The sequence below is a fragment of the Glycine max genome, chromosome 17, assembly GCF_000004515.6.
Source record: "Glycine max cultivar Williams 82 chromosome 17, Glycine_max_v4.0, whole genome shotgun sequence".
NCBI classification, from domain to species: domain Eukaryota; kingdom Viridiplantae; phylum Streptophyta; class Magnoliopsida; order Fabales; family Fabaceae; genus Glycine; species Glycine max.
In genome coordinates, this window is record NC_038253.2 from 1,351,269 (window position 1) to 1,372,987 (window position 21,719).

The 21,719-nt window shown below is 32.2% G+C and overlaps 3 protein-coding genes and 1 pseudogene across 3 annotated transcripts; 3 read left to right on the forward strand and 1 right to left on the reverse strand.

The window, feature by feature from the left end:
• Positions 1 to 1,170: 1,170 nt before the first annotated feature.
• LOC100780034 (uncharacterized) lies at positions 1,171 to 2,160 on the reverse strand (annotated as a pseudogene).
• A 1,510-nt stretch (positions 2,161 to 3,670) lies between these two features.
• Positions 3,671 to 7,476, forward strand: LOC100799128 (endo-1,3;1,4-beta-D-glucanase). Its single transcript, XM_026126476.2, has 8 exons — positions 3,671 to 3,818; positions 4,294 to 4,315; positions 4,801 to 4,922; positions 5,236 to 5,267; positions 5,353 to 5,443; positions 5,603 to 5,692; positions 6,745 to 6,851; positions 7,170 to 7,476. Exons 1-8 carry the CDS (start codon positions 3,671 to 3,673, stop codon positions 7,302 to 7,304), a joined length of 747 nt encoding a protein of 248 aa, XP_025982261.1. The 3' UTR covers positions 7,305 to 7,476.
• Positions 7,477 to 8,696: 1,220 nt separating this feature from the next.
• Positions 8,697 to 12,731, forward strand: LOC100801095 (abhydrolase superfamily-like). Its single transcript, NM_001255235.2, has 7 exons — positions 8,697 to 9,019; positions 9,972 to 9,993; positions 10,685 to 10,811; positions 11,229 to 11,319; positions 11,477 to 11,566; positions 12,034 to 12,134; positions 12,364 to 12,731. Exons 1-7 carry the CDS (start codon positions 8,872 to 8,874, stop codon positions 12,502 to 12,504), a joined length of 720 nt encoding a protein of 239 aa, NP_001242164.2. The 5' UTR covers positions 8,697 to 8,871; the 3' UTR covers positions 12,505 to 12,731.
• Positions 12,732 to 14,981: 2,250 nt separating this feature from the next.
• On the forward strand, positions 14,982 to 21,431 carry LOC100803221 (endo-1,3;1,4-beta-D-glucanase). Its single transcript, XM_003550023.3, has 7 exons — positions 14,982 to 15,327; positions 15,458 to 15,479; positions 16,116 to 16,242; positions 16,604 to 16,694; positions 16,881 to 16,970; positions 20,445 to 20,545; positions 21,056 to 21,431. The coding sequence occupies exons 1-7, from the start codon at positions 15,183 to 15,185 to the stop codon at positions 21,197 to 21,199; spliced, it is 720 nt and encodes a 239-aa protein (XP_003550071.1). The 5' UTR covers positions 14,982 to 15,182; the 3' UTR covers positions 21,200 to 21,431.
• The last annotated feature ends 288 nt before the right edge of the window (positions 21,432 to 21,719 follow it).

Consider the following 21,719-nt stretch of genomic DNA (forward strand, 5'->3'; position numbering starts at 1 on the left):
AAATTTGGAAAATATTAATATTGCATTAAGGATAGTCATGCATGCTAAACCCCAACATATTTAAATTCCAAAGTTATCTTTTGCATTAAATCTTGTTTATTTTATTGTTCTTGCCTTCTTAATTTCAAATTTTTTATTTCTTATAATTTATTGTAATTCTTTATCTCTTGCTTACAAATTGAATATTCATTAACGCAAGTAGAGACAAAGTCCTTATGAATTCGACACTCAAATTTTCGTTTTAAACTTTACTACTTATGTCAACGAGTTAACAATTGGGATTTTGGCCCAATTAATGCCCAATAACTATTCAAAGATCTAGTTCCAATGTAGTCCATTCTTGGGATAGTCAACAAATCCTACTCCCAACTCTAAGCAAAGACCAAATACGCCACTGCTTTTCCTTCTCTGAAGATAAATGGCATCCCTTCTCGGGTCATAAAGCTGCAAGCCTCCTCCACAAGGATAAAGAGCCCTTCGGTGATGAACGCGATAGCAATCAGAAAATTTGATCCCACCACAACACAACGCGATAATGCCCCTACCTTTGGCCAAACATAGCCCAAAACTCCGCATGCATAGTCCAGCAAAATAATGTTTTGTACTGGATTAACAAAATTTTAAAATGATATTAGTAGGTCCTTACGCAATACTACTCTTAATGGAAGAGAGGATCATCGCTAATTGACTTTGTTGTTTCCTCGAATGGCATCTATAGATACGTGTGTTTTTTGTATTCTTAATAATTAATTGTTATGTATTTAACTTAATTATACATATAATAAGTCATTTCTTAAAATAAATCTTGATATAAGTTAATTAAATATGAGTTTAATTTAATTATTATATACAAATGAAATCTCTAAAAAATCTAGTGCAATCAAACAAAGAAATAATATTTATCTTGGTGTCTAGTACATGACAAACATAATAACCTTGCGTGTATATATTTAACATAAAAGATGAATTTTATACTCTAATATATTCAATTCTACGGATAAAAAAAAATATCGTATATACAATTTCACGTGGTCGTTCATAGAGAACAAATTAATGGAGATTTGCATGGAACGTAGAAGTAGATGCGGATGGCATATAATTAAGGATTGTTACATCTGTCACCAAATCAGAACAACAACAAAAATATTTATAAAAATAATTACATTTTTCTCATCCCAAATCAGAATAATTGTCGGATGGGAGCCTGTTTTGCTCCCTTGGGTTCAAGAACAGCAAACACGTACTCTTGCTCCCTAATAGCAAACACAAACAAATTAAATCAAATCCAATTAATATATCCCTATGAAAACTACCCACATTCACAATATTCCATTAGCCAACCCCATTGTTTCTTACTTAATTAATTTAATTCATAATTACAAGACACCTATACATCTACACACTCAACCACTATATAATCACAAATTAACTCGTACTTACTCCTTTCCTTATCCTCACTCCCCAACGAAAAATACTGCACCTTCTTCTCCCCATAAAGTTTGACCAAAACCAAGTACAAAGAAACGGCAAAAACGGTCACACCGATAACGAACCAATTGAATTCGATCTTGACAAGTGAAACAGCACGGTTAGGTGCCTCGGGAGAAGAGCATCTAACAACCATGTAACAACCTTTGGGTATGAGTGAAGGTGTCCAAAGCATGAAGCCCATCACAATAAGCCACAAACCCTGGAAGAATATGCTGACGGAGCGAACAAAGTTGACCAACAAGCTATGGGGGTGCCCAATTCCAATGAGAGTGGTGAAGAGTGAAACAAAGACCAAAATCTGTAGCAAAAGGTGGTATCGGCCTTCTGGGCCCATGTGGTCCGCGGAATGAAGATGCAAGAGAAGCAGTTGTTGGGCAAATTGGGCCTGGACTTGGGCCCGGTCCAAGATTATGGCACATGCTGCGTAGAGGAAGAAGGTGATGGAGATTAAAGAGTGGAGGGAATGGTTCCATCTGGGTCCAGAGGTTGGTGAGCTTGGGGCCTATATATGAAGAGTTCCACGGCTACGGAGGCTGTGGAGCCAACCATGACGAGCACAAGCTCTATGTATCTGAACTTGGCACTTGGGAACCATGATGGGCCCTTGTAGGACTTGGGGTTGACAAGAACCCAAAACCTGGAGCTACATGTCCCACTAGAGTGCCCATGTTAATGACATTAAAAGATTGTGGCGTAGTTGACGATCGAAGAAATAAAAACTGAATATTTTGTTTGGATTTTTTCACGAAACTGCGAGATGCTGATTTCCGAAGGAGTGCTGTCTACTTAACAATTAGAAACTGCGAAGAAAATTCGAGGTACTTTTGGTTTCCTTTGTATATATTAATTTCTTCTTTCTTCTAATTTAGTCTTTTCATTCGAAGGTTACTTATGTTATATTCTGACTTTTTGTTTGTGTATTTGCTTAATTTTCTTATAACTATATGCAATTTGAATTCCTACGTTGAACACACACAAATATATGCAGAATGATTTAACAGAGTGCCCCGATTTGGCTGACCAATTTGTTTTTGAGTAACATATCCATCATCAGCTACGTAATATATAACATCACCCGTGCATTGCGTTGTTATCTAAATCTCGATGTGTCTCGAAGGTAAAATCAAATGTCAATCCTTTTTTTATTATCTTACTCCTTGATCATGATGTAGATAACCTTGGAGTTTAATTAAGTAAGTTAACAAACCGTGTGAGAAATTGAGAGATCAGAATGTGATGTTTCTGAGTGTGTATCTGATTTTTCGTTGGACTAGTCATGTTAAAATATCTGTTATTTTTAAGTAATTTTTTACATATTTAATTTCATGGCTAGGAATTAATTCTGAATTAAGAATTGATTATGAGTTAAAATAATTTTTTAGACTTTTTTGTGTTGGATTAAAAATTTTACATTAAACTTTATTATCGGTTTGTTTTTATAATAAAAATATTCAAACATACTCATTATTTTGAAATTAATTTTAATGAAAATCAAAATTATTTTTACAGAACTAATTTAATTCAAAATTATTTTTGTCGATGCTCATTCGAAAATAACAAGTTACTCTAGTGGAATATAAGTTGGTTTGTCTAGTTTATAAGTTAATTTGATCAAAATACACTTGTTTTCTATGAGTTATTTTAAACTTCAAGAAGTAATATTATCTTTCCTTGGAGTAGGAGTGTCGGACCGAATCTGCTATTTTTTTCTGAACTTTCTCGCATTCGGTAGAAAGATTCCAAAAGTCACGTCGTTTTCGTTTTTGTCTCGTTTTTTTTTTTAAGGTATTTTTTTTGTCTCGGTCTGTACTTCTGGTAAATAGAGAAAAAGAGCAAATGAGCAATGAAAGGAAAAAGTTTCAAGAAGAAAAAGCAATACAACGAAAACATTATACTGGGATGAATTGCACCTAAATTCTACTAAATGAAATATGAATTTCGAGTTTAAACCATTTATATACTCTTTTAGTTTTTTTATGCATTATTAATATAAAAATACACAATCTATTATTTAATTAAAAAATATTCTATAGATAATTTTTTAAAATAATCCTAATAAAAATTAATAATATTAGTATACACAATTATTTATAATTTTTTAATATTGTAAATTAATTATATTGTAAATACATTCTAATTAATTTTATTTTGTTAAATGATAAAGAATTTAGTTTCAAATATGTCAGGACCTCAATGCTGTTCAAATCCACCAAGCTTGAACCCCACTGGAGGAGGTGGCCATGTTGACAAAGTAGGTGGTATTGATTCCTATTTCACTGGATCTCCTCACTCTAAACTCGCCGTTCTTATGCTCTCCGATGTTTTTGGTATTCATTTCATCTCTTTGCCTTCTTTCTTTTTAATTGAACTCTTTTTTGATACTTGACAGTGTATCATACTGTTTTGATATTCTGGATTTCTTATGATTTGTGTGGCTATGAATTTCTTGCATGACTTGTTAAATATATTTACTAAATCTTGTCTCAAATATAACAAAAAAGAATTTTTTGGTCTCAAATATAAGAAAATTCCAACTAATTTTATTTAATGGAGGTGTTAGTTTCAATAACTCTATCTTATTCTTATATCAAATCCCCATAAAAAATAAGTAGGAAAAAAATTATTTTAATTGAAATTAATGCATATGTTTTCTTGCCCAAGTAAAAACTACAAATGTCAGCATTTTGGCAGCCTGTGGTTTATATACTGAATTTATATACAGATGTCAGATAATCTTTTTACAGTTATCACCTTTAACCAAAATCTTCTTTTAACTTTAAATGTCTTTTTCTTTTTTGGCAGGATATGAAGCGCCAAATTTAAGGTATGGTTAATTTTCATGTCAGTTTTCTATGTCTAATTTGCTATGTTTTATAGTCTGGTTATCTGTTCAAGCAAGTTATTTTGGCCTCATTCTGCCCGAGTTCAAAGTAGTATACGTTTCATCGCATTTGATTCTTTCTCTTTATTTTTTGGGTGATTGATATTCCAATATCTGTATGTGAAAACTTGTATGTATATCTAGGAATGCAAAGTTATGTTTTCTTTGATCCAATTGCTCATATATAGATTAATGAGAATCTGGCTGTTTTGTTTTCTATCTTTTCCCAGTCTCCATCTCTCTCAGTTTCATGATGATATTGGGAAAAACCCAAATCCAAGATAAAGTCAAGTTAGAATATATAAATGATGAGCAACCTTCATTCCTTGAGTTAGTTTTTAGGGTTGAGCTAGGCCTAAACTCACATTCTAAGAGATGATGAATGTAATGCGTTTCTCCAGTAAATAATACTGTTTTCTGTTATGAAGGAAGCTTGCTGACAAAGTTGGAGCTGCTGGGTATTATGTAGTTGTTCCTGACCTCTTGGATGGTGAACCCTTTAATCCTCAGAATTCGGACAGGCCCTTTCCTGCTTGGATAAAAGATTGTGGTTAGTTCTTATATTGAGCCTGTTTGGATTAAAATGTTTCACTGTGAGTCTGTGACTTTGCCTACTGCCTAGTACAAGGCCCAATTCACAAAACTTTCTCCTGCAAATATCCATTTGAATGCACTGAGAATCTAAAAAAAACATATATATAGATTCATAATGATGCTTGGTTGTTTATGTTATTTTTTTTCTTTTATAAATAAAATACAATTCTGTATTTTTACCGAAATCCAATTTGTGTATCCTTATTGAAACTTTGAACACTCTGACCGGATTTAGATGTCTAGTTTATGTAATGTTATTATCACTTTAGCCACTGGCCTGCCACATTTGTTGGCAGTTTCTGTTTGTGATTGAACATTATGAATGGTCTCAAATCAGATTATACAAAATGGTGACATTCTCTGATGCTTACCTATTATGTTGATAGGAGAAAGGTGCTGAACCTACAAAACCCATAATTGAAGCCTTAAAAAGTAAAGGTGTTTCAGCTATTGCAGCTGTTGGTTTTTGTTGGGGTGGTGAGTGCCTACTTATTTTCTGTGCATCCCCCCCTTTCTTTTATGTTGAAAGCAGATTCAGATACTTAGGTGTACTTATTGGTTGGATTTGAAGTTTTAAGGACAACTAAGTTAATAACAGAACTCACAGAATGTACTATATTTTCTTCTTTCTCTCAGCTAAGGTTGTTATTGAACTTGCGAAATCCAAACTTATTCAAACTGCTGTGCTATTGCATCCATCATTTATCTCCCTGGATGACATCAAGGGTATGGATTTTCAATTTTAAATTCTTTTTGCCCCTTAATTTGCACAATCTTTGTTTAGGGAATGTCTCTTGGCATCTACTAAGGGAAAAAGGCTACTAAAATTATGTTGCAGCTTCTTGCTCAAAAGAAAAACAAAACAAAACAAAACAAAACAAATATCATCAATTTATGCGTGTTTTTGAGTAAAAGGTCTAATGTCACTTGCTAAAGGATCTTATTTATCTTCATGCAGATGAGAGATATGCTTTTGTATATATTCTTTCTAGTAATAACTGTAATTGTATAATTAACTATTAAGGCAAGAGTTGCCTTTGTTATTCTATTTCTCTTTTCTTTCCATTATTTTGTTTTCTTTAATTTTTTAAAAATACTAAAATTATATTGCATATACTGATATAATTATCATAATCATAATGATAATTATTACATTCAGTGCATGTTTGGGATTGTTTTCATGAAAACTTGTTAAAAATCTGCAGAAAGAAAATTTGGCCGAAAGATATTTCTGTATAAAATTTTAGTAATACAAAAATGTGTTTATTTAATTGTAGTTGTAATTGGATCATTAAAAATCTTGTCTGGAAGATGAGCAACACTTGCAACGTAAATGGAGTGTGTTTTAAACGCCTGCTTTATATTTAGACTCAACAAGCTCACGACTAATTATATTTATGTAATATGCACTTGTATTATATACAAATGATTATAAATTGGTACAAAAAATTAGGAATTCAATTGCTTGTAGACTATATATAAGAATATAAGATATAAGACACGTTTTTTTTCTGGACTATGCATTCAATCCATGCTCTAGAGGCCATAGGGGTAATTTACACTGATATATGTTTTTTCTGCTTTTCCTGTCGTGTATTCTTCTTTTGCAACAGTATAATGATTCAGGGCCTTTTCCACACAAACTCATTTACTTGTCATATTACTCATATTTCAATGACTGAATAAAGACGAAGAAAAAGAAAAATCAGAAGTGGATTTCTTAAAGCAGTGACTTTGATGTTCCTATTCTAACAATTAACTATTTGTCTAACATTCAGGTGTTGATACTCCAATTGCTATACTTGGAGCCGAGATTGACCAAGTTTCTCCTCCAGAGCTTGTGAAACAATTTGAACAAGTCCTAGCTGCTAAATCTGGGGTCAGATGATTTGTTCTTTCTTTTGTGTGCCATCATTTTATTTTTAACTAGATAATTTCACAATGTTATTTCTTGTGTTCTCTCTCTCTCTCTTGTCAATTACAAGATTCTGTATGCAGTCAAATAAGCTTGATTAGCTTTTTCACATTTTACGCAATATGTGTTTTGGAATAAAAAATTACACAATGGGGTACAAGTTGCACAGGACAGCAGTATTTGTCAAAGAAATTGTCCATTTTTATTCAGTTCTTTAATTTGGACATATACAAAAATCTATCATGTATTTAGATATCATTCATGAGCATTTTTTTTGTGTTGGTTGCCAGTTTTGTTAAAATATTTCCGAAAGTTTCACACGGTTGGGCTGTGAGATATAACACTGAGGATGCAGAAGCTGTGAAGGTGGCAGAAGAGGCCCACCAGGACTTGCTGGACTGGCTTGCTAAACATCACAAGTGAGACCTATTGTTCTGTCAAAACTGTACAATGGAGTACTTGAGGGAAGGATGTAAAATGCTACTCAATCAACGTGCCTGTAGTTTGCAAGAAAATAAATGTTGTATTATTACCTGTTGGAAGTGAATCTTATTTCTGGATGATCCTAATAATGTTGATTTGAGTTTGGTGGACAGTTGTGATTTGAGATCTTAATAATGTCTTGGTGTTACTGTGTATCTTTGTGTTATTTTACGCTGAGTAATTTGCGAAGGGAATTTTTTTCCCTTCACAAGGTGATCTTGTTTCACTACGATCTGCCATACGGACCATCCTACAACATGGGCCAAAAAGCCAAAATAAATAATTTTAGCCTTTATAAAAGTTATAAAAAAATTAATTCCTCCATTCATGCTCATGTCACAACGAAATACTACAGAAGAAAAAATTGTAAAATCTGATTCAATTTACTGTAATCAATTAGTTAACATGTTGGTTAATAGTCTTCTGAAGTACGAAAAAAAATCATTGGCTTATATTATCTATCTAGCTATGAAGAAGATTCAACCAAAAAACAGAAACAAATCCAATCCATTATATGTTTGTTGCTTATTGGGGGCATCCCAAAAACACTCGGGCAGGATAAGTTTTTTTTTTAATTTTAAAAATATGTTTTTTTAATTTATTAATAAGTTAATTTTTTAATAATAAATATTTTTTATTTATAAAAAATATATAAATTAAATAATTTGTATAAGTTATATCAAAATTAATTATCACAAAATTTATTATTTAAATTTACATGCGTATTAAATATACATTAAAAATTTTAGTATTATATATAATAACATTATTTATTTTAAGACATAATTGTCTTATTTACTTGTGTTAATAATATAAAAATTTCAGATTCAATTTCTTCTCGAAACATTAATTTTAAATTAATTCATAACACATATTTTTAAAAAAAAATTAAAAAAAAACTGGGCTTATACTTAATTATTTTACACTATAAATACAATGGTGATTAAACACTTAATTTATACTATCAAGAAGATTGTGTCATTCGTTGCTTATATATTATGATGAACTATCTTAATTGCTTACATGATAAATATAACATCATAGTATTTTCAGATTAATCAATTTTTCTTTGGCTTCCGCTTTCCTTGCGCGGCAATCAGTTTAAACGTCAGGGCTGGGCTAACGCATGTCGGAATTTATTTTAAACCTTTTCTTCCTCTAGAGTCTAATGCTTTGCTTATGTGACAAGACAACGCTACCTAATGTTTTTTATAAAGAAATATTTTGTTAAATGATAAAGAATTTAGACCAATGAGATCAAATCTAAAAATATTAAGTAAAATAGTTTATTTTTACGAATAAATGGTTGGTCCAAAAGTTTTTATGTTCGGGTTTTTTAAGAAAGTAATCAAAGGTTTGACCTATAGAAAGAGATTAATCTTGATCAAAGATATACGTAGCAAAAAAATAGTTTATTGTTATGGTTCTTCACTTCTTCTCTCTTATAAATAGCATAGAGTAGCAGCTCAAACTTCAAAGAGGTGTTAAGAAAACAAATCAAAAAAAGATGTCAGGGCCTCAGTGCTGTTCAAATCCACCCAGCCTGAACCCCAGTGGAGGAGGTGGGCATGTCAATAAAGTGGGTGGTGTCGATTCCTATTTCAGTGGCTCTTCTCACTCTAAACTCGCCCTTCTTATGCTCTCCGATGTCTTTGGTATTTCTTCTCCTTCTTCTTCTTCTTCTTCTTTGCCATTTCTTTCTCACTTTCTCTTTGCCTTCATTCTTTTTAAATTCTTTTTCTTTCTAAAACGTACATGTTTTTTTTTTCTTTCATATAATATAGTTATAATTGATAATAAATAATTATTTTTAAATATAAAATTATATTATAATTATAATTTACCAACATATCATTGATGAAGCAGAACTAGATTTGGATTTCTTAAATAAGTTTCGAGTTTTGTGAACATATTAAATTTAAAGATAAAGATAAAAAATTGAAAGTAATAATTAATTAAGAAAATAAGTATTAGAATAAAGATAAAAGAAGAACAGTTTAAGATTGTAGAGAAATAATATTTTTTTAAATTAATTATAAGAATAGTATGTGAAATACACTAAAGACGAAAAGAAAGATTATGTTAAAAATGATTATTAGAGAGTGTGAAAAATGAGTTCACTCTTGAATTGACAAATTTGATGAATATAAAATTTAAGTAACTCCAAATCCGCGGTCTGTAGATATTTATTAAAATATAAATTTTAAATAAAAGGTATTTTTTTTAAAAAATAGTTTTTGAATATATGTTTATACTAAAATAAATAATTTTAAAACATATTTATACCGAAAAATAATTTTCAAATAAATACTAGTATATTTATATTAAAAATAAATTAATTAAAACAACTTACTTTATATATAATTAAGTATTAAATATTTAAGTAATTTTAAATTGTAAGTATTCACATAAGTGCTATCCGCTAATTAACATGCAGATCCATTTATATGCATATAATTCATCTGGAAACTAAAAAAAATCAGTATTTTGATGGGATGTGGTTTATGTAGTGAACTCATTTTATTCAGACAAGCTTCTAACAGTTATTATTGTCTTTAACGAAAATCTTCTTTTAACTTCTTATGCTCTTTTTTTTTTTTTTTTCAGGTTATGAAGCACCAAATTTAAGGTATGGCCAATTTTCATTTCTGTCTAATTTTTATAGGAACATATTATTTTTGCTTCATTCTGTCCGAACTCTATGTAGTGTAGCTTTCATCACATTTGATTCTTTCTCCTTTACTTTTTGAGTGAGTGAAATCCAGTGACAGCTTACGTGAACACTGGACACTGGTATGCATATCCTGTCCAGGGGGAGTGCAAATTCATGTTTTCTTTTATCCAATTGCTCATATATAGATTAATGAGAATTAGAAAGTTTGTGAAAAAGATATTCTACATCATACTCTAATTGAACCTACTTGTCCTCTTCTAAACTACTTCCTCATGTTCTTCCGGGGATAGTGATAGATTTCAACTTCTGTGGGGTGGGGTATGATCAATTGGTCATCTATTCTTTTATAATATTAAAAACTATCTGGGAAATGTGAGTGCAATTTAGAGAGTAGTGATTTGTGAGAATATAATTATGTATGCTGTATATAATGTGTTAGATTAACAAGAGTTCTAATCTGCATAGACGATGCCTTTGTGATATAATTATTTGGTTCTTTATGATATCTTTTCACTTAAAAATTTCCTAAAGTTTTTACTACCAATACAAATGGCTGGTTCATTTTGCTCCCATTCCCCATCTCCATCTCTCCCATTCTCAGTGCAATGTGTTTCTCCAACAAATAATACTGTTCTCTGTTGTGAAGGAAGCTTGCTGACAAAGTTGCAGCTGCTGGGTATTATGTGGTTGTTCCCGACCTCTTGGATGGTGAACCCTTTAATTATCAGAATTCTAACAGACCCTTACCTGTGTGGCTAAAAGATCATGGACCGGTTAGTTCTTACATTGAGTCTCTTCAGATTAAATTTTTCACAAGGCCCAAGGCAGGAAATGAGAATGAAGAAATTTTCTCCTGCTTGCAAATATCCATTTGAAGTTCTTGAGAATCTAAAATAAAATAGGTTCATAATGATATTTGGTTTTTTTATTTTTTTTTCTCTTTTATAAATAAAAAACAAAGTTTTGTGTTTTCACCGAAATCTAATTCTTGTATCCTTATTGAAACTTTGAGCAATCTGATTTTGGAAAATGTATGGCTGAATTTAGATGTCTAGTTTATGTAATGTTATTATCACTTTAGCCACAACCTCTGTAGGCAGTTTTGATTTGAAGATTGATCATTGCGTGTTGTCCCAAATCAGATGTAAAAGATGGTGACATTCTCTGATACTTAACTATTGTATTGATAGGACAAAGGTTCTGAAGCTACAAAACCCATAATTGAGGCCTTGAAAAGTAAAGGTGTTTCTGTTATTGCCGCTGTTGGTTTTTGTTGGGGTGGTGAGTTCCCACTTATCTGTGCATTCCCCTCTTCCTTTTAGGTTGAAAACAGATTTAGATCCTCTTAGGTGTATTTATCGGTTGGATTTAAAGTTTTAAATGCAACTAAGTTAATAACTGAACTCAGAATATGCTATATGTTCTTTCTTTCTCTCAGCAAAGGTTGTGGTTGAACTTGTAAAGTCCAAACTTATACAAACTGCTGTGCTAATGCATCCATCGTTTGTCTCTCTGGACGACATCAAGGGTATGGATTTTCAATATTTAAATTATTTTTTCCCCTTAATTTGCATACTCTTTGTTTAGAGTTTGTCTCTTTGCATCTTCTAAGGAATAAGGCTACTAAATTTATGTTGCAGATTCTTGTTCAAAAAAAAAGAAAACAAAAGCATGTAGATTGTTATTACCATGAATTTAAACATGTTTTTTGAGTAAGAGATTTAATGTATCTAGATAAAGGATCCTATTTGTCTTCATGATAATGAGAGGTACATATATACACTCCTAATTTGAACAAATATATTTTTATATTATTAATATATTCTTTTCCAGTTACTGCAATTATCAACTATTAAGGGACAAGTTTTATTGTTCTCTTTCTCTTTTCTTTCTTTCTTTTATCTTGTTTTCTTTTGCTTTTTTAAAAAAGATAGTTCTTAAAGCATCTACTGAGATGTTCATATTCTAACAATTAACTATTGGTCTGACATTCAGCTGTTGATATTCCAATTGCTATACTCGGAGCTGAGATTGACCAATATTCTCCTCCCGAGCTTGTGAAACAATTTGAACAAGTCCTAGCTGCTAAAGCTGGGGTCAGATGATTTCTTTCTTTCTTTCTTTCTTTTGTGGTTATGTGCCATCCTTCTATGTTTACCTTGAGGAGAAATACTAAGAACACTCTCTAATACACAACATTAAGATAAGCAACCTATTCACGTTAAGCAGTGTTACTCAAAGCAGTGCGTGCATATTATTTAATTTGCACATATACAAAAATCTGTGATATATTTAATATCACTCATAAACCTTTTTTTTGTGCAGGTTGCTAGTTTTGTTAAAATATTTCCCAAAATTTCACACGGTTGGGCTGTGAGATACAACGCTGAAGATGCAGAAGCTGTGAAGGTTGCAGAGGAGGCTCACCGGGACATGTTGGACTGGCTTGCTAAACATCACAAGTGAGAAATCTTGCTCTGTTAAGATTGTACAATGGAGTGCTAGAGTGGATAATATAAAATGCTACTCAATCCACGTAGCTGTAGTTTGCAAGAAAATAAATGTTGCATTATTATTGGACATGAATCTTATTGCTAAATCATGGTAATAATGTTGCTTTCGGTGATTTGAGTTTGTTGGACAGTTGTCATTTGAGATCTAAAATCTTAATAAATCATATCTTAAGACCTTTATGTAAAATGTCTTGTGCATGTTCTTTGTCTATTTTACGCTGAATAATTTGCCAAAGGAATTTTATCCCTTTCCATACAGAGGAGGATTTTGTTAAGAATTGTTGTTGAGACTAACTCCATCAAATTGAATAATTTGTGTATGTTTTTTATAATAATCCCCTGATGATGATATGTTAGTAAAATCCTCCAATATAACACCATTCTTCCAAAAAATAGTTTGAAGCAGATTTCATAATCATGACACTGCCCCTTAAAACCTTGATTAACTTTTCACATTCTGTTTTTTACTTTCTGCACCTGAGGTATGGCTGATAAGTAACTTTGTTCTCTTCAAGTTGATTGTTATGTCACTTATGTGAGGGTATTTCCTAAACCCATACGATAGAATAGCTGTGAAGGCTGCTGAGGTGGTCGATTAATACTTGCTGGATTGGTTTGCTAAGAATTTAAGTGAAAAACATGATTTAAATGTAAATCTTCCTTTGAAATATATCCTACACTTTGATTGGTACCTGTATTGCTGCTTATGGTTAGCAGAGTAAAGTAAATTGACAACATATAATTGTTTAATTAGTTCAGATTTTTATAGAAAATGCAACTAGATGTACAGTTTCAAATGAAGGAGAGATTGTTGAACGGTTAGGGATGATCTAGCTGCTATCTTTTGGCGTTTACCTTTTTTTATCAGTCTCTTTTGGCGTTTATCAAGCGTTGAAGTATTAAGCCATCAATGAGGAAAAGCATAAACAATTTATTAGGCAAATATTATTTAATAATCTATTTACTAATTAAAATAAATAAAAAATTGCGGGAGATTATGCCTGATTCACGCTGTTTTTATATACATATTCATCATTTTTTTTTCCCGTGAGTAACCATAACAACGTGATTGGTGCGTGTATTTTATTTTATTATTAATTATAATAGTTAAGGGGATGAAATTGTTTCATTCTATGATTATTCAAACCACAACGTTATAGCATCGACAGTACATGGTTGTTGCTTATTTAATTTTGTAACTCTTATAATATCACATAAATTTTGTTAAACAACACTGCTAAGCTTAAAACAACTCGTATAGTTAATTTGGTATTAGCATACTTTTAATGATATCAACATGTTTTTAAAGATATTTTTTCCGGTACATAAAATTGACTCCCCTTAAAAAAAAATTGATTCTCACGAGATATTTTAATTAATTTTTAATTTTATTATTAACTTAAAAGTTCATTTAGTTATTTGATAAATAATTTTTTAAATAATTTTTCAGTAATTTTTAGTGTTATTTAAAATACTATTTAAAATAATATCTTTTAAAATGTTAGCTTTTAACTTTTTATATTTTTTTTCTTTTTTTATCTTTAATGTATTTATCAAATATTTTGCTTACCATTTTTTAATAAATTAGGGGTTTATTTTTTTTATTTTTACTCATTCATATATTTATCATCTCCTTATTTCTTTTAATGCACGGACCCCTCATTTGTTTCACAACATGCACACTAACATTTTATCTCCACATTATAAATCAAGACATTGATAATAATAGATGATAGATTTTTTTTTATTATTATATTTTATATTCTTATGTTGCAATATTACTTTAATCATTGTATCACTTATAATATTTAATATATTATTTTAGTACTGTATTTTGTCTATTATTTTTGAATAATTTTATATTAGATTATTTTTTTTAATTATTACATTGATTAACAGAATAAAAATATAATGTTTACTTAAGTTATTTTCTTATATTATTTTAAATTTGACTAAAATTATTTTAAAAAATAATATAAGATTAACAGTAAAATACTTAGCATGAAAAAATATAAATAAAATAATAGAATATAAATATATTTATTTTTTTATTTTTTCAGTTAATTTAACCGTTAGTTCTATCAAATATTTTTAATTTAATAAACTAATTTTGTAGTTTTCAATTATTAAGTAATTTTTCAACTTCCAATTACGTTTTTAACTAGTTTTACCCAACATATAAGTCTATCTAAAAAATATTTAAAAATATACTTTTTACTGATTTTAGTCTAAAATTAAAAAATAATAATATTCACATATTTTTAAGGGTTAAAGTGACAATAATAAAGCATTAAGTTTAAGTACAAGGGTGACATCACAGGAATGATATCACTTGATGATGTAAAAAAACTAAAAATAATAAATAATCTAATTTAAAAAGGGTGCGTGACAAACAAAAAAAGGAAGAAGATGTAAAAACAATGTAAAGAATTAAAAATAAAAAATAAAATGGAAAGGAAAACCTTGGTGAGTGTAGTGTAGCGTGTCAACAATAATAGCCAGATATTTATGCTGAGTGGCAACACAAGCATCGTTGTTGGATGGTATCTTCCCTTTCTTTCTTTCTTTAAAGGTCTTGTGAGTGAAGGAGAGTAGTGTTGTTGAGAAATTAAACGTCTGCGGAAAGCAACAATGTCAGGACCTGAGTGTTGCTCAAACCCACCAGTTCTGAACCCCAATGCAGGAGCTGGCCATGTTGAAAAACTCGCTGGTCTCAATTCCTATCTCTCCGGTTCCCCTAATTCCATTGCCATTCTTCTCATCTCCGACATTTATGGTACGCTATCTATCCTCACAAATCCCATCTTTTCTTTTATTCTTGTGATTAAGGGACTATAGGTCCTGTTTCATTTTCCCAAGAAAAAAACAAAAACTGGTTAACTTAACATGCTCAATGTGTTTTGCAGGCTATGAAGCACCAAATTTGAGGTATGGGCTAATTCTCAAATCTCATGTCTGTTTTTTAGTTTATATTTTAGTAGTCTTCTAAGTTACAAGTAATGGATACATAGTAGTTTGCCTCTCATGATATTTGATTCTAACTCCTCTTTATTTTTGGATGATTCAGGCCTTGTGCCTTCTGATGATAAGATCAATGTGTATTTCTTGGGACCAAATCTGTGTTTCCTTGGATGCAATTACTATATAGATTAATTAAAATTTACAGAGATTTTGAAAAATATATTTTATATTTTGCCCTTTTAGCCACTAGCTCACAACCTTTGGGTTGTATTGAATGTTGATAGGTTTTTTATTTTGGTAGAGAAATAATCAAAGAATATCTATTTCAACATGTTACTGTAAATTAAAGAGTTATGATTGATTCATGAAAGCAATGCTATCTTCATAAGTGATGTACCTGATTATTTTTTTTTTTTTTTATTGTGATGTCTACCTTTTTAATTTATTATTTTTAAGATTTTGATAAATTATGCCGCCAGTAGAATTTGGACGTTTCTTTCTGCTCTCTTTGCTCTTTGCCATTTCTCTCTTTTCTCCATTTCTGTGATGCCAAATGTAGTATACCACTGGGAAGTAATACTGTTTGTTCTATGTGATGTTAAGGAATATTGCAGACAAGGTTGCAGCTGCTGGTTATTATGTGGTTGTTCCTGACTTCTTCCATGGTGATCCATATAATCCTGAGAATGCTAGCAGGTCTATCCCTGTTTGGTTAAAAGATCATGGCACGGTTAGTTCTCATTTTATGATAACTGGTTCTTATATATATATATATTTTTAATTATCTTAAAGTATATTTGTTTTTTGTTTTTATTGAACCTCAATTTTCAGCAGTATTGAAACTTTGATAAAACCATATTTCTGATTGTAGAAGATTACAGCTGGATTCAGATGTCATTTGTTGTGATATTTTTAACACTGTAGTACTTGACCAGTCCTATGTATTGAATGTTAGTCTGCAACCTGTATATGTTTGGATTTGTAGATCAATTGTTATATATTATCTCAGATCAAATGTATCGAAATTTGTGACATTGCTAAATTGTAATTCATCATATTCATTCTCTGATGCTTTCATATTATATTAATAGGACAAAGGATCTGAAGCTGCAAAATCCATAATTGAAGCTTTGAAAAGTAAAGGTGTGATGGCTATTGGGGCTGCTGGATTTTGTTGGGGGGGTAAGTACTTCTGTTCCACTAATTTGGAGTGCTTATTGTTTCACTCACCTTTTGTGTATATACTATAATATACTATATAGCACTTCAGCTCCTCTTAGGCATATTTATCGGTTTGATTTAAAGTTTTAAACATTATTAAGTTATTAATCAAACTCATAGAATGTGCCCTTTTCTTCATTCCCACAGCTAAAGTCGTGGTTGAACTTGCAAAATCCAGACTAATCCAAGCTGCCGTGCTATTACATCCATCGTTTGTCTCTGTGGATGATATCAAGGGTATGAATTTTCAATATTTAGGTTATTTCCTAATTTTCATATTTGTTCACAGAATATTACTTTGCATCTTATAACTTATAAGGAAGAATGAAAATCAAAATTCTGTTGCAGAATCTTGTCATACCATTAATTTAAGCATGTTTGTGTGACTGTAGTCTTGCCTCACTTTCAGAATAATCATATTTGTCTTCACGTTGACTTGCAGTGCATTTTGCATATTGCTGATGTGATAAAAAAATATTTTCAAGACAAAGTTATGAGTAATATATTCTTGATTAGTGAAACTGTGCATCAACTGTTATAGGACTAGTTGGCTTTCTTTCTCATTCTTTTTCTTTTTTGGTACCATTATATTTGCATCTACTTTTATGAAAGCATCATAATCATTACATTTAATATTTAATTTTAGGATAGAAATGGATTGGTGAATATTTTATAGGTTAAATCAATTCGTTTGTCCCTGAATTATTTTGGACATTTTAAATAGGTCCTTATCAGATCAAGAAATGGGGTAGGGATTATTGTGGACAAGGAGTGGAAGAAGGATGTCGTGGATGTAAGAAGAGTAGGAGATCGTATCATAGTCTTAAAATTGGTAGTGGGACAGGACACCTTTAATGTTATTAGTGGGTACGCACCTCAGGTTGGGTTAGCAGAACACTTTAAGGTAAAATTTTGGGAGGATCTAGAAGGGGTACTTCAGGATATACCCCAAGGAGAGAAAGTTTTCCTAGGAGGGGATCTCAATGGACATGTAGGTAGCGTGGCTAGAGGTTTTGAGGGGGTGCATGGGGGTTTTGGCCTAGGGGAGATGAATGGGGAGGGTAAATCCATCTTGGAGTTTTCGGAGGCTTTGGATCTTTCTATAGCCAATACATGGTTTAAGAAAAGAGAGGAACATCTTATCACTTACAAAAGTGGAGGGACATGTTCTCAAATAGATTTCTTCCTTATCAGGAAGTCTGATAGGAAGTATTGCTTGAACTGTAAAGTTATCCCGGGAGAGAGCTTGACTACCCAACATAGAGTTTTGGTTATGGATGTAAGAATTAGAGATAGGGCAAAGAGAAGAAGTCCTCTGGTAGCACCAAGGATCAAATGGTGGCACTTGAAGGGTGAGAAACAAGGAATCTTCCAACAAAAGATATGGGAGGGTTGGTGTGGACAATCACAAGGAAGTGCAAATGATATGTGGAACAAGATGTCCCAAGAGATTATTAAAGTGGCTAAAGAGACGTTGGGTGAATCTAGAGGTTTTGGACCTAGGGGTAAAGAATCGTGGTGGTGGAATGAAAATGTCCAGAGCAAAGTTAGAGTAAAAAAGGAGTGTTTCAAGGAGTGGTCTAGGTGTAGAAATTCTGAAACTTGGGATAAGTATAAGATAGCTAGAAATGAAACCAAGAAGGCGGTGAGTGAGGCAAGAGCCCAAGCTTTTGACGGACTATACCAAGCTCTAGGAACCAGGGACGGAGAAAGATCTATATATAGGCTTGCTAAGGGTAGAGAGAGGAAGATTAGAGATTTGGATCAAGTAAAGTGTGTTAAGGATGAAGAAGGCAAAGTCTTAGTGCATGAAAAAGATATCAAGGAAAGGTGGAAGGCGTATTTCCACAACTTATTTAATGATGGATATGGATATGACTCTAGCAGTCTAGACACAAGAGAAGAGGACCGGAACTATAAGTACTATCGTCGGATTCAGAAACAGGAAGTAAAGGAAGCGTTGAAAAGAATGAGTAATGGTAAGGCAGTGGGGCCAGACAACATACCTATTGAAGTGTGGAAAACTCTTGGAGATAGAGGTCTTGAGTGGCTCACCGAACTCTTTAACGAAATTATGAGGTCAAAACGCATGCCGGAGGAATGGAGGAGAAGCACGTTAGTGCCAATCTATAAGAACAAGGGGGATATACAAAATTGTGCAAATTATAGGGGAATCAAGCTCATGAGTCATACCATGAAATTATGGGAAAGAGTGATCGAACGGAGATTAAGAAAGGAGACTCAAGTTACTGAGAATCAATTTGGTTTCATGCCGGGAAGGTCGACCATGGAAGCGATTTATTTATTACGGCGGGTGATGGAGCAATATCGCATGGCCCAACAAGACTTGCACTTGATTTTTATTGACTTGGAGAAAGCGTATGATAGAGTGCCTAGAGAGATTTTGTGGAAAGCTCTAGAGAAGAAAGGGGTTAGGGTTGCATATATTCGAGCTATCCAAGATATGTATGATAGGGTATCGACTAGTGTTAGGACACAGGGTGGAGAGTCAGACGATTTTCCCATCACAATTGGTTTACATCAAGGGTCAACCCTTAGCCCCTACCTTTTTACCTTAATTCTAGATGTCCTCACGGAACAAATCCAAGAGATAGCGCTGAGATGCATGCTTTTTGCAGATGACATAGTCCTCCTTGGAGAGTCGAGGGAGGAGTTGAATGAGAGGTTGGAAACTTGGAGACGAACTCTAGAAACACATGGCTTTCGCCTAAGCAGAAGCAAATCGGAGTATATGGAATGTAAGTTCAACAAAAGAAGGAGGGTTTCTAACTCAGAGGTGAAAATAGGAGACCATATTATCCCTCAAGTCACACGGTTTAAATATCTTGGGTCTGTAATACAGGATGATGGGGAAATTGAAGGGGATGTGAATCATCGCACTCAAGCAGGATGGATGAAATGGAGAAAAGCATCGGGGGTGTTATGTGATGCAAAGGTACCGATCAAGCTAAAGGGAAAGTTTTATCGGACTGCGGTAAGACCGGCGATTTTGTACGGAACAAAATGTTGGGCGGTCAAGAGCCAACATGAGAATAAAGTCGGTGTAGCGGAGATGAGGATGTTGCGGTGGATGTGTGGTAAGACTCGACAGGATAAAATTAGAAACGAAGCTATTAGAGAGAGGGTTGGAGTAGCGCCTATTGTAGAGAAGATGGTGGAAAATAGACTTAGGTGGTTTGGGCATGTAGAGAGAAGACCGGTAGACTCTGTAGTGAGGAGAGTAGACCAGATGGAGAGAAGACAAACAATTCGAGGCAGAGGAAGACCCAAAAAGACTATAAGAGAGGTTATAAAAAAGGATCTCGAAATTAATGGTTTGGATAGAAGTATGGTACTTGATAGAACATTATGGCGGAAGTTGATCCATGTAGCCGACCCCACCTAGTGGGATAAGGCGTTGTTGTTGTTGTTGTTGTTGTAAATAGGTCCTTATCCTATGTTTAGATGAAGAGAAACAAAATTGGGAGGAAAGAAACCTTTGAAATTTGAAAATTTCTCATGTTTAGTGGAAGAGAAAATGAAGAGAAATATGTGAGAGAAGTTGACTTGAAGAAACAAAAAAGTTAAATGTCTCCCCCAATTCAAATTTAAATTTTTTCTCTCCTTCCTCATTTTCTTTCCACTCGTCTAAACATAGTGAAAAGGATTTCCATATTCTAATCTAACTTTTAATTATTGGTCTTGCTTCAGGTGTTGATACTCCAACTGCCGTGCTTGGAGCTGAGATTGACAAAATGTCTCCTCCAGAGCTTGTGAAACAGTTTGAACAAGTCCTAACTGCTAAACCTGGGGTTGTATTTTCTTTCTTTTGTGGTTACTACTACCATCATTTTATATTACCTTTATGTTTTGCTGATGATATTATTTTGTGGTGACTATGTTGATTCATTCTTCTTTTACATTTACAGGATGTTGTCTTCTTTCTTTTTCCTTTTTCTTTTTTTTTTTTTTTTTTGCTTTTGATAGGTGCGGACAAGTTGGAATTGATTCATCTACCTGTAGTTTAGCTTTGTTCAAATTTCATTTTGGCATTCCATTTTTAACTCGTTTGTATTTTGTAGGTGGTTCAAATTTCTTTTTTAGCATCCCATTTTCAACTAGTTTGTATTTTATTTCCTGAGAGGTGTACACTTGACCCACAACCAACCATTCATTCATGTTTGGAATAATGAATATGGTTTTTGAATTGAGGAGAAAGTTTTGTGTACTTTGTAATGAGCTTGCTTAACATTCATGCACTCGAAATTGAAAGTTGGATGTGTTTAATGTAACACTAATGGGTGGATATTTATGTGTGGCAGGTTGATTGTTTTGTTAAAATATTTCCTAAAGTTTCACACGGTTGGACTGTGAGATTCAACCCTAAAGACGCAGAAACTGTGAAGGCTGCAGCAGAGGAAGCCCATCAGGACATGCTAAACTGGTTTGCTAAACATCTTAAGTGAGAAATTTTGTTATGCTAAGAACATAGGACTTCTACGTGGATTATTGTCATTTTCTGCGGTGGAGGATGTAAAACATCTAATCATTCAGTGTAGTTGTAGTTTACAAGAAAATAAGTGCTGTATTTTTGCTTATTGGGAATACATCACATTACTGAAAGTTTTATTGTACTGCTATACCTCCGTTTATATTGCAGAAAGGGCATTATTGAACAATATAATATTATTTCTTTTCTTTTATTCTCAATATTCTAACTCCAAGGCTTATTTAAGAGAATCACTTATTAATTTTATTTTTACATGAACAGCTATTATTATTATTATTATTATTATTATTATTATTATATAGGTTTTAGTAAAAGCTTTACGTTAATTTATTTTTGAAAAAAAGTCTAATCTAACTTAGCCTTACGTATGCCAAGCCATTTCCACCCCACTTGCAAATTAGCTTTTATATGCTAAATTATTAATAATTATATATTATTGCTCATATTGATTTATAATTGCATTGAAAATTTAGGGT

Bases quoted from the DNA above. Each gene is read 5' to 3' on its own strand.
- LOC100799128 (XM_026126476.2), top strand. From the start codon at position 3,671: ATGTCAGGACCTCAATGCTGTTCAAATCCACCAAGCTTGAACCCCACT. The intron at 4,316-4,800 runs GTATGGTTAATT...TCTGTTATGAAG, and splicing joins TATGAAGCGCCAAATTTAAG to GAAGCTTGCTGACAAAGTTG. The intron at 5,693-6,744 runs GTATGGATTTTC...TCTAACATTCAG, and splicing joins CTCCCTGGATGACATCAAGG to GTGTTGATACTCCAATTGCT.
- LOC100801095 (NM_001255235.2), top strand. From the start codon at position 8,872: ATGTCAGGGCCTCAGTGCTGTTCAAATCCACCCAGCCTGAACCCCAGT. The intron at 10,812-11,228 runs GTTAGTTCTTAC...TTGTATTGATAG, and splicing joins GGCTAAAAGATCATGGACCG to GACAAAGGTTCTGAAGCTAC. The intron at 12,135-12,363 runs GTCAGATGATTT...TTTTTTGTGCAG, and splicing joins TCCTAGCTGCTAAAGCTGGG to GTTGCTAGTTTTGTTAAAAT.
- LOC100803221 (XM_003550023.3), top strand. From the start codon at position 15,183: ATGTCAGGACCTGAGTGTTGCTCAAACCCACCAGTTCTGAACCCCAAT. The intron at 15,480-16,115 runs GTATGGGCTAAT...TGTGATGTTAAG, and splicing joins TATGAAGCACCAAATTTGAG to GAATATTGCAGACAAGGTTG. The intron at 16,971-20,444 runs GTATGAATTTTC...GTCTTGCTTCAG, and splicing joins CTCTGTGGATGATATCAAGG to GTGTTGATACTCCAACTGCC.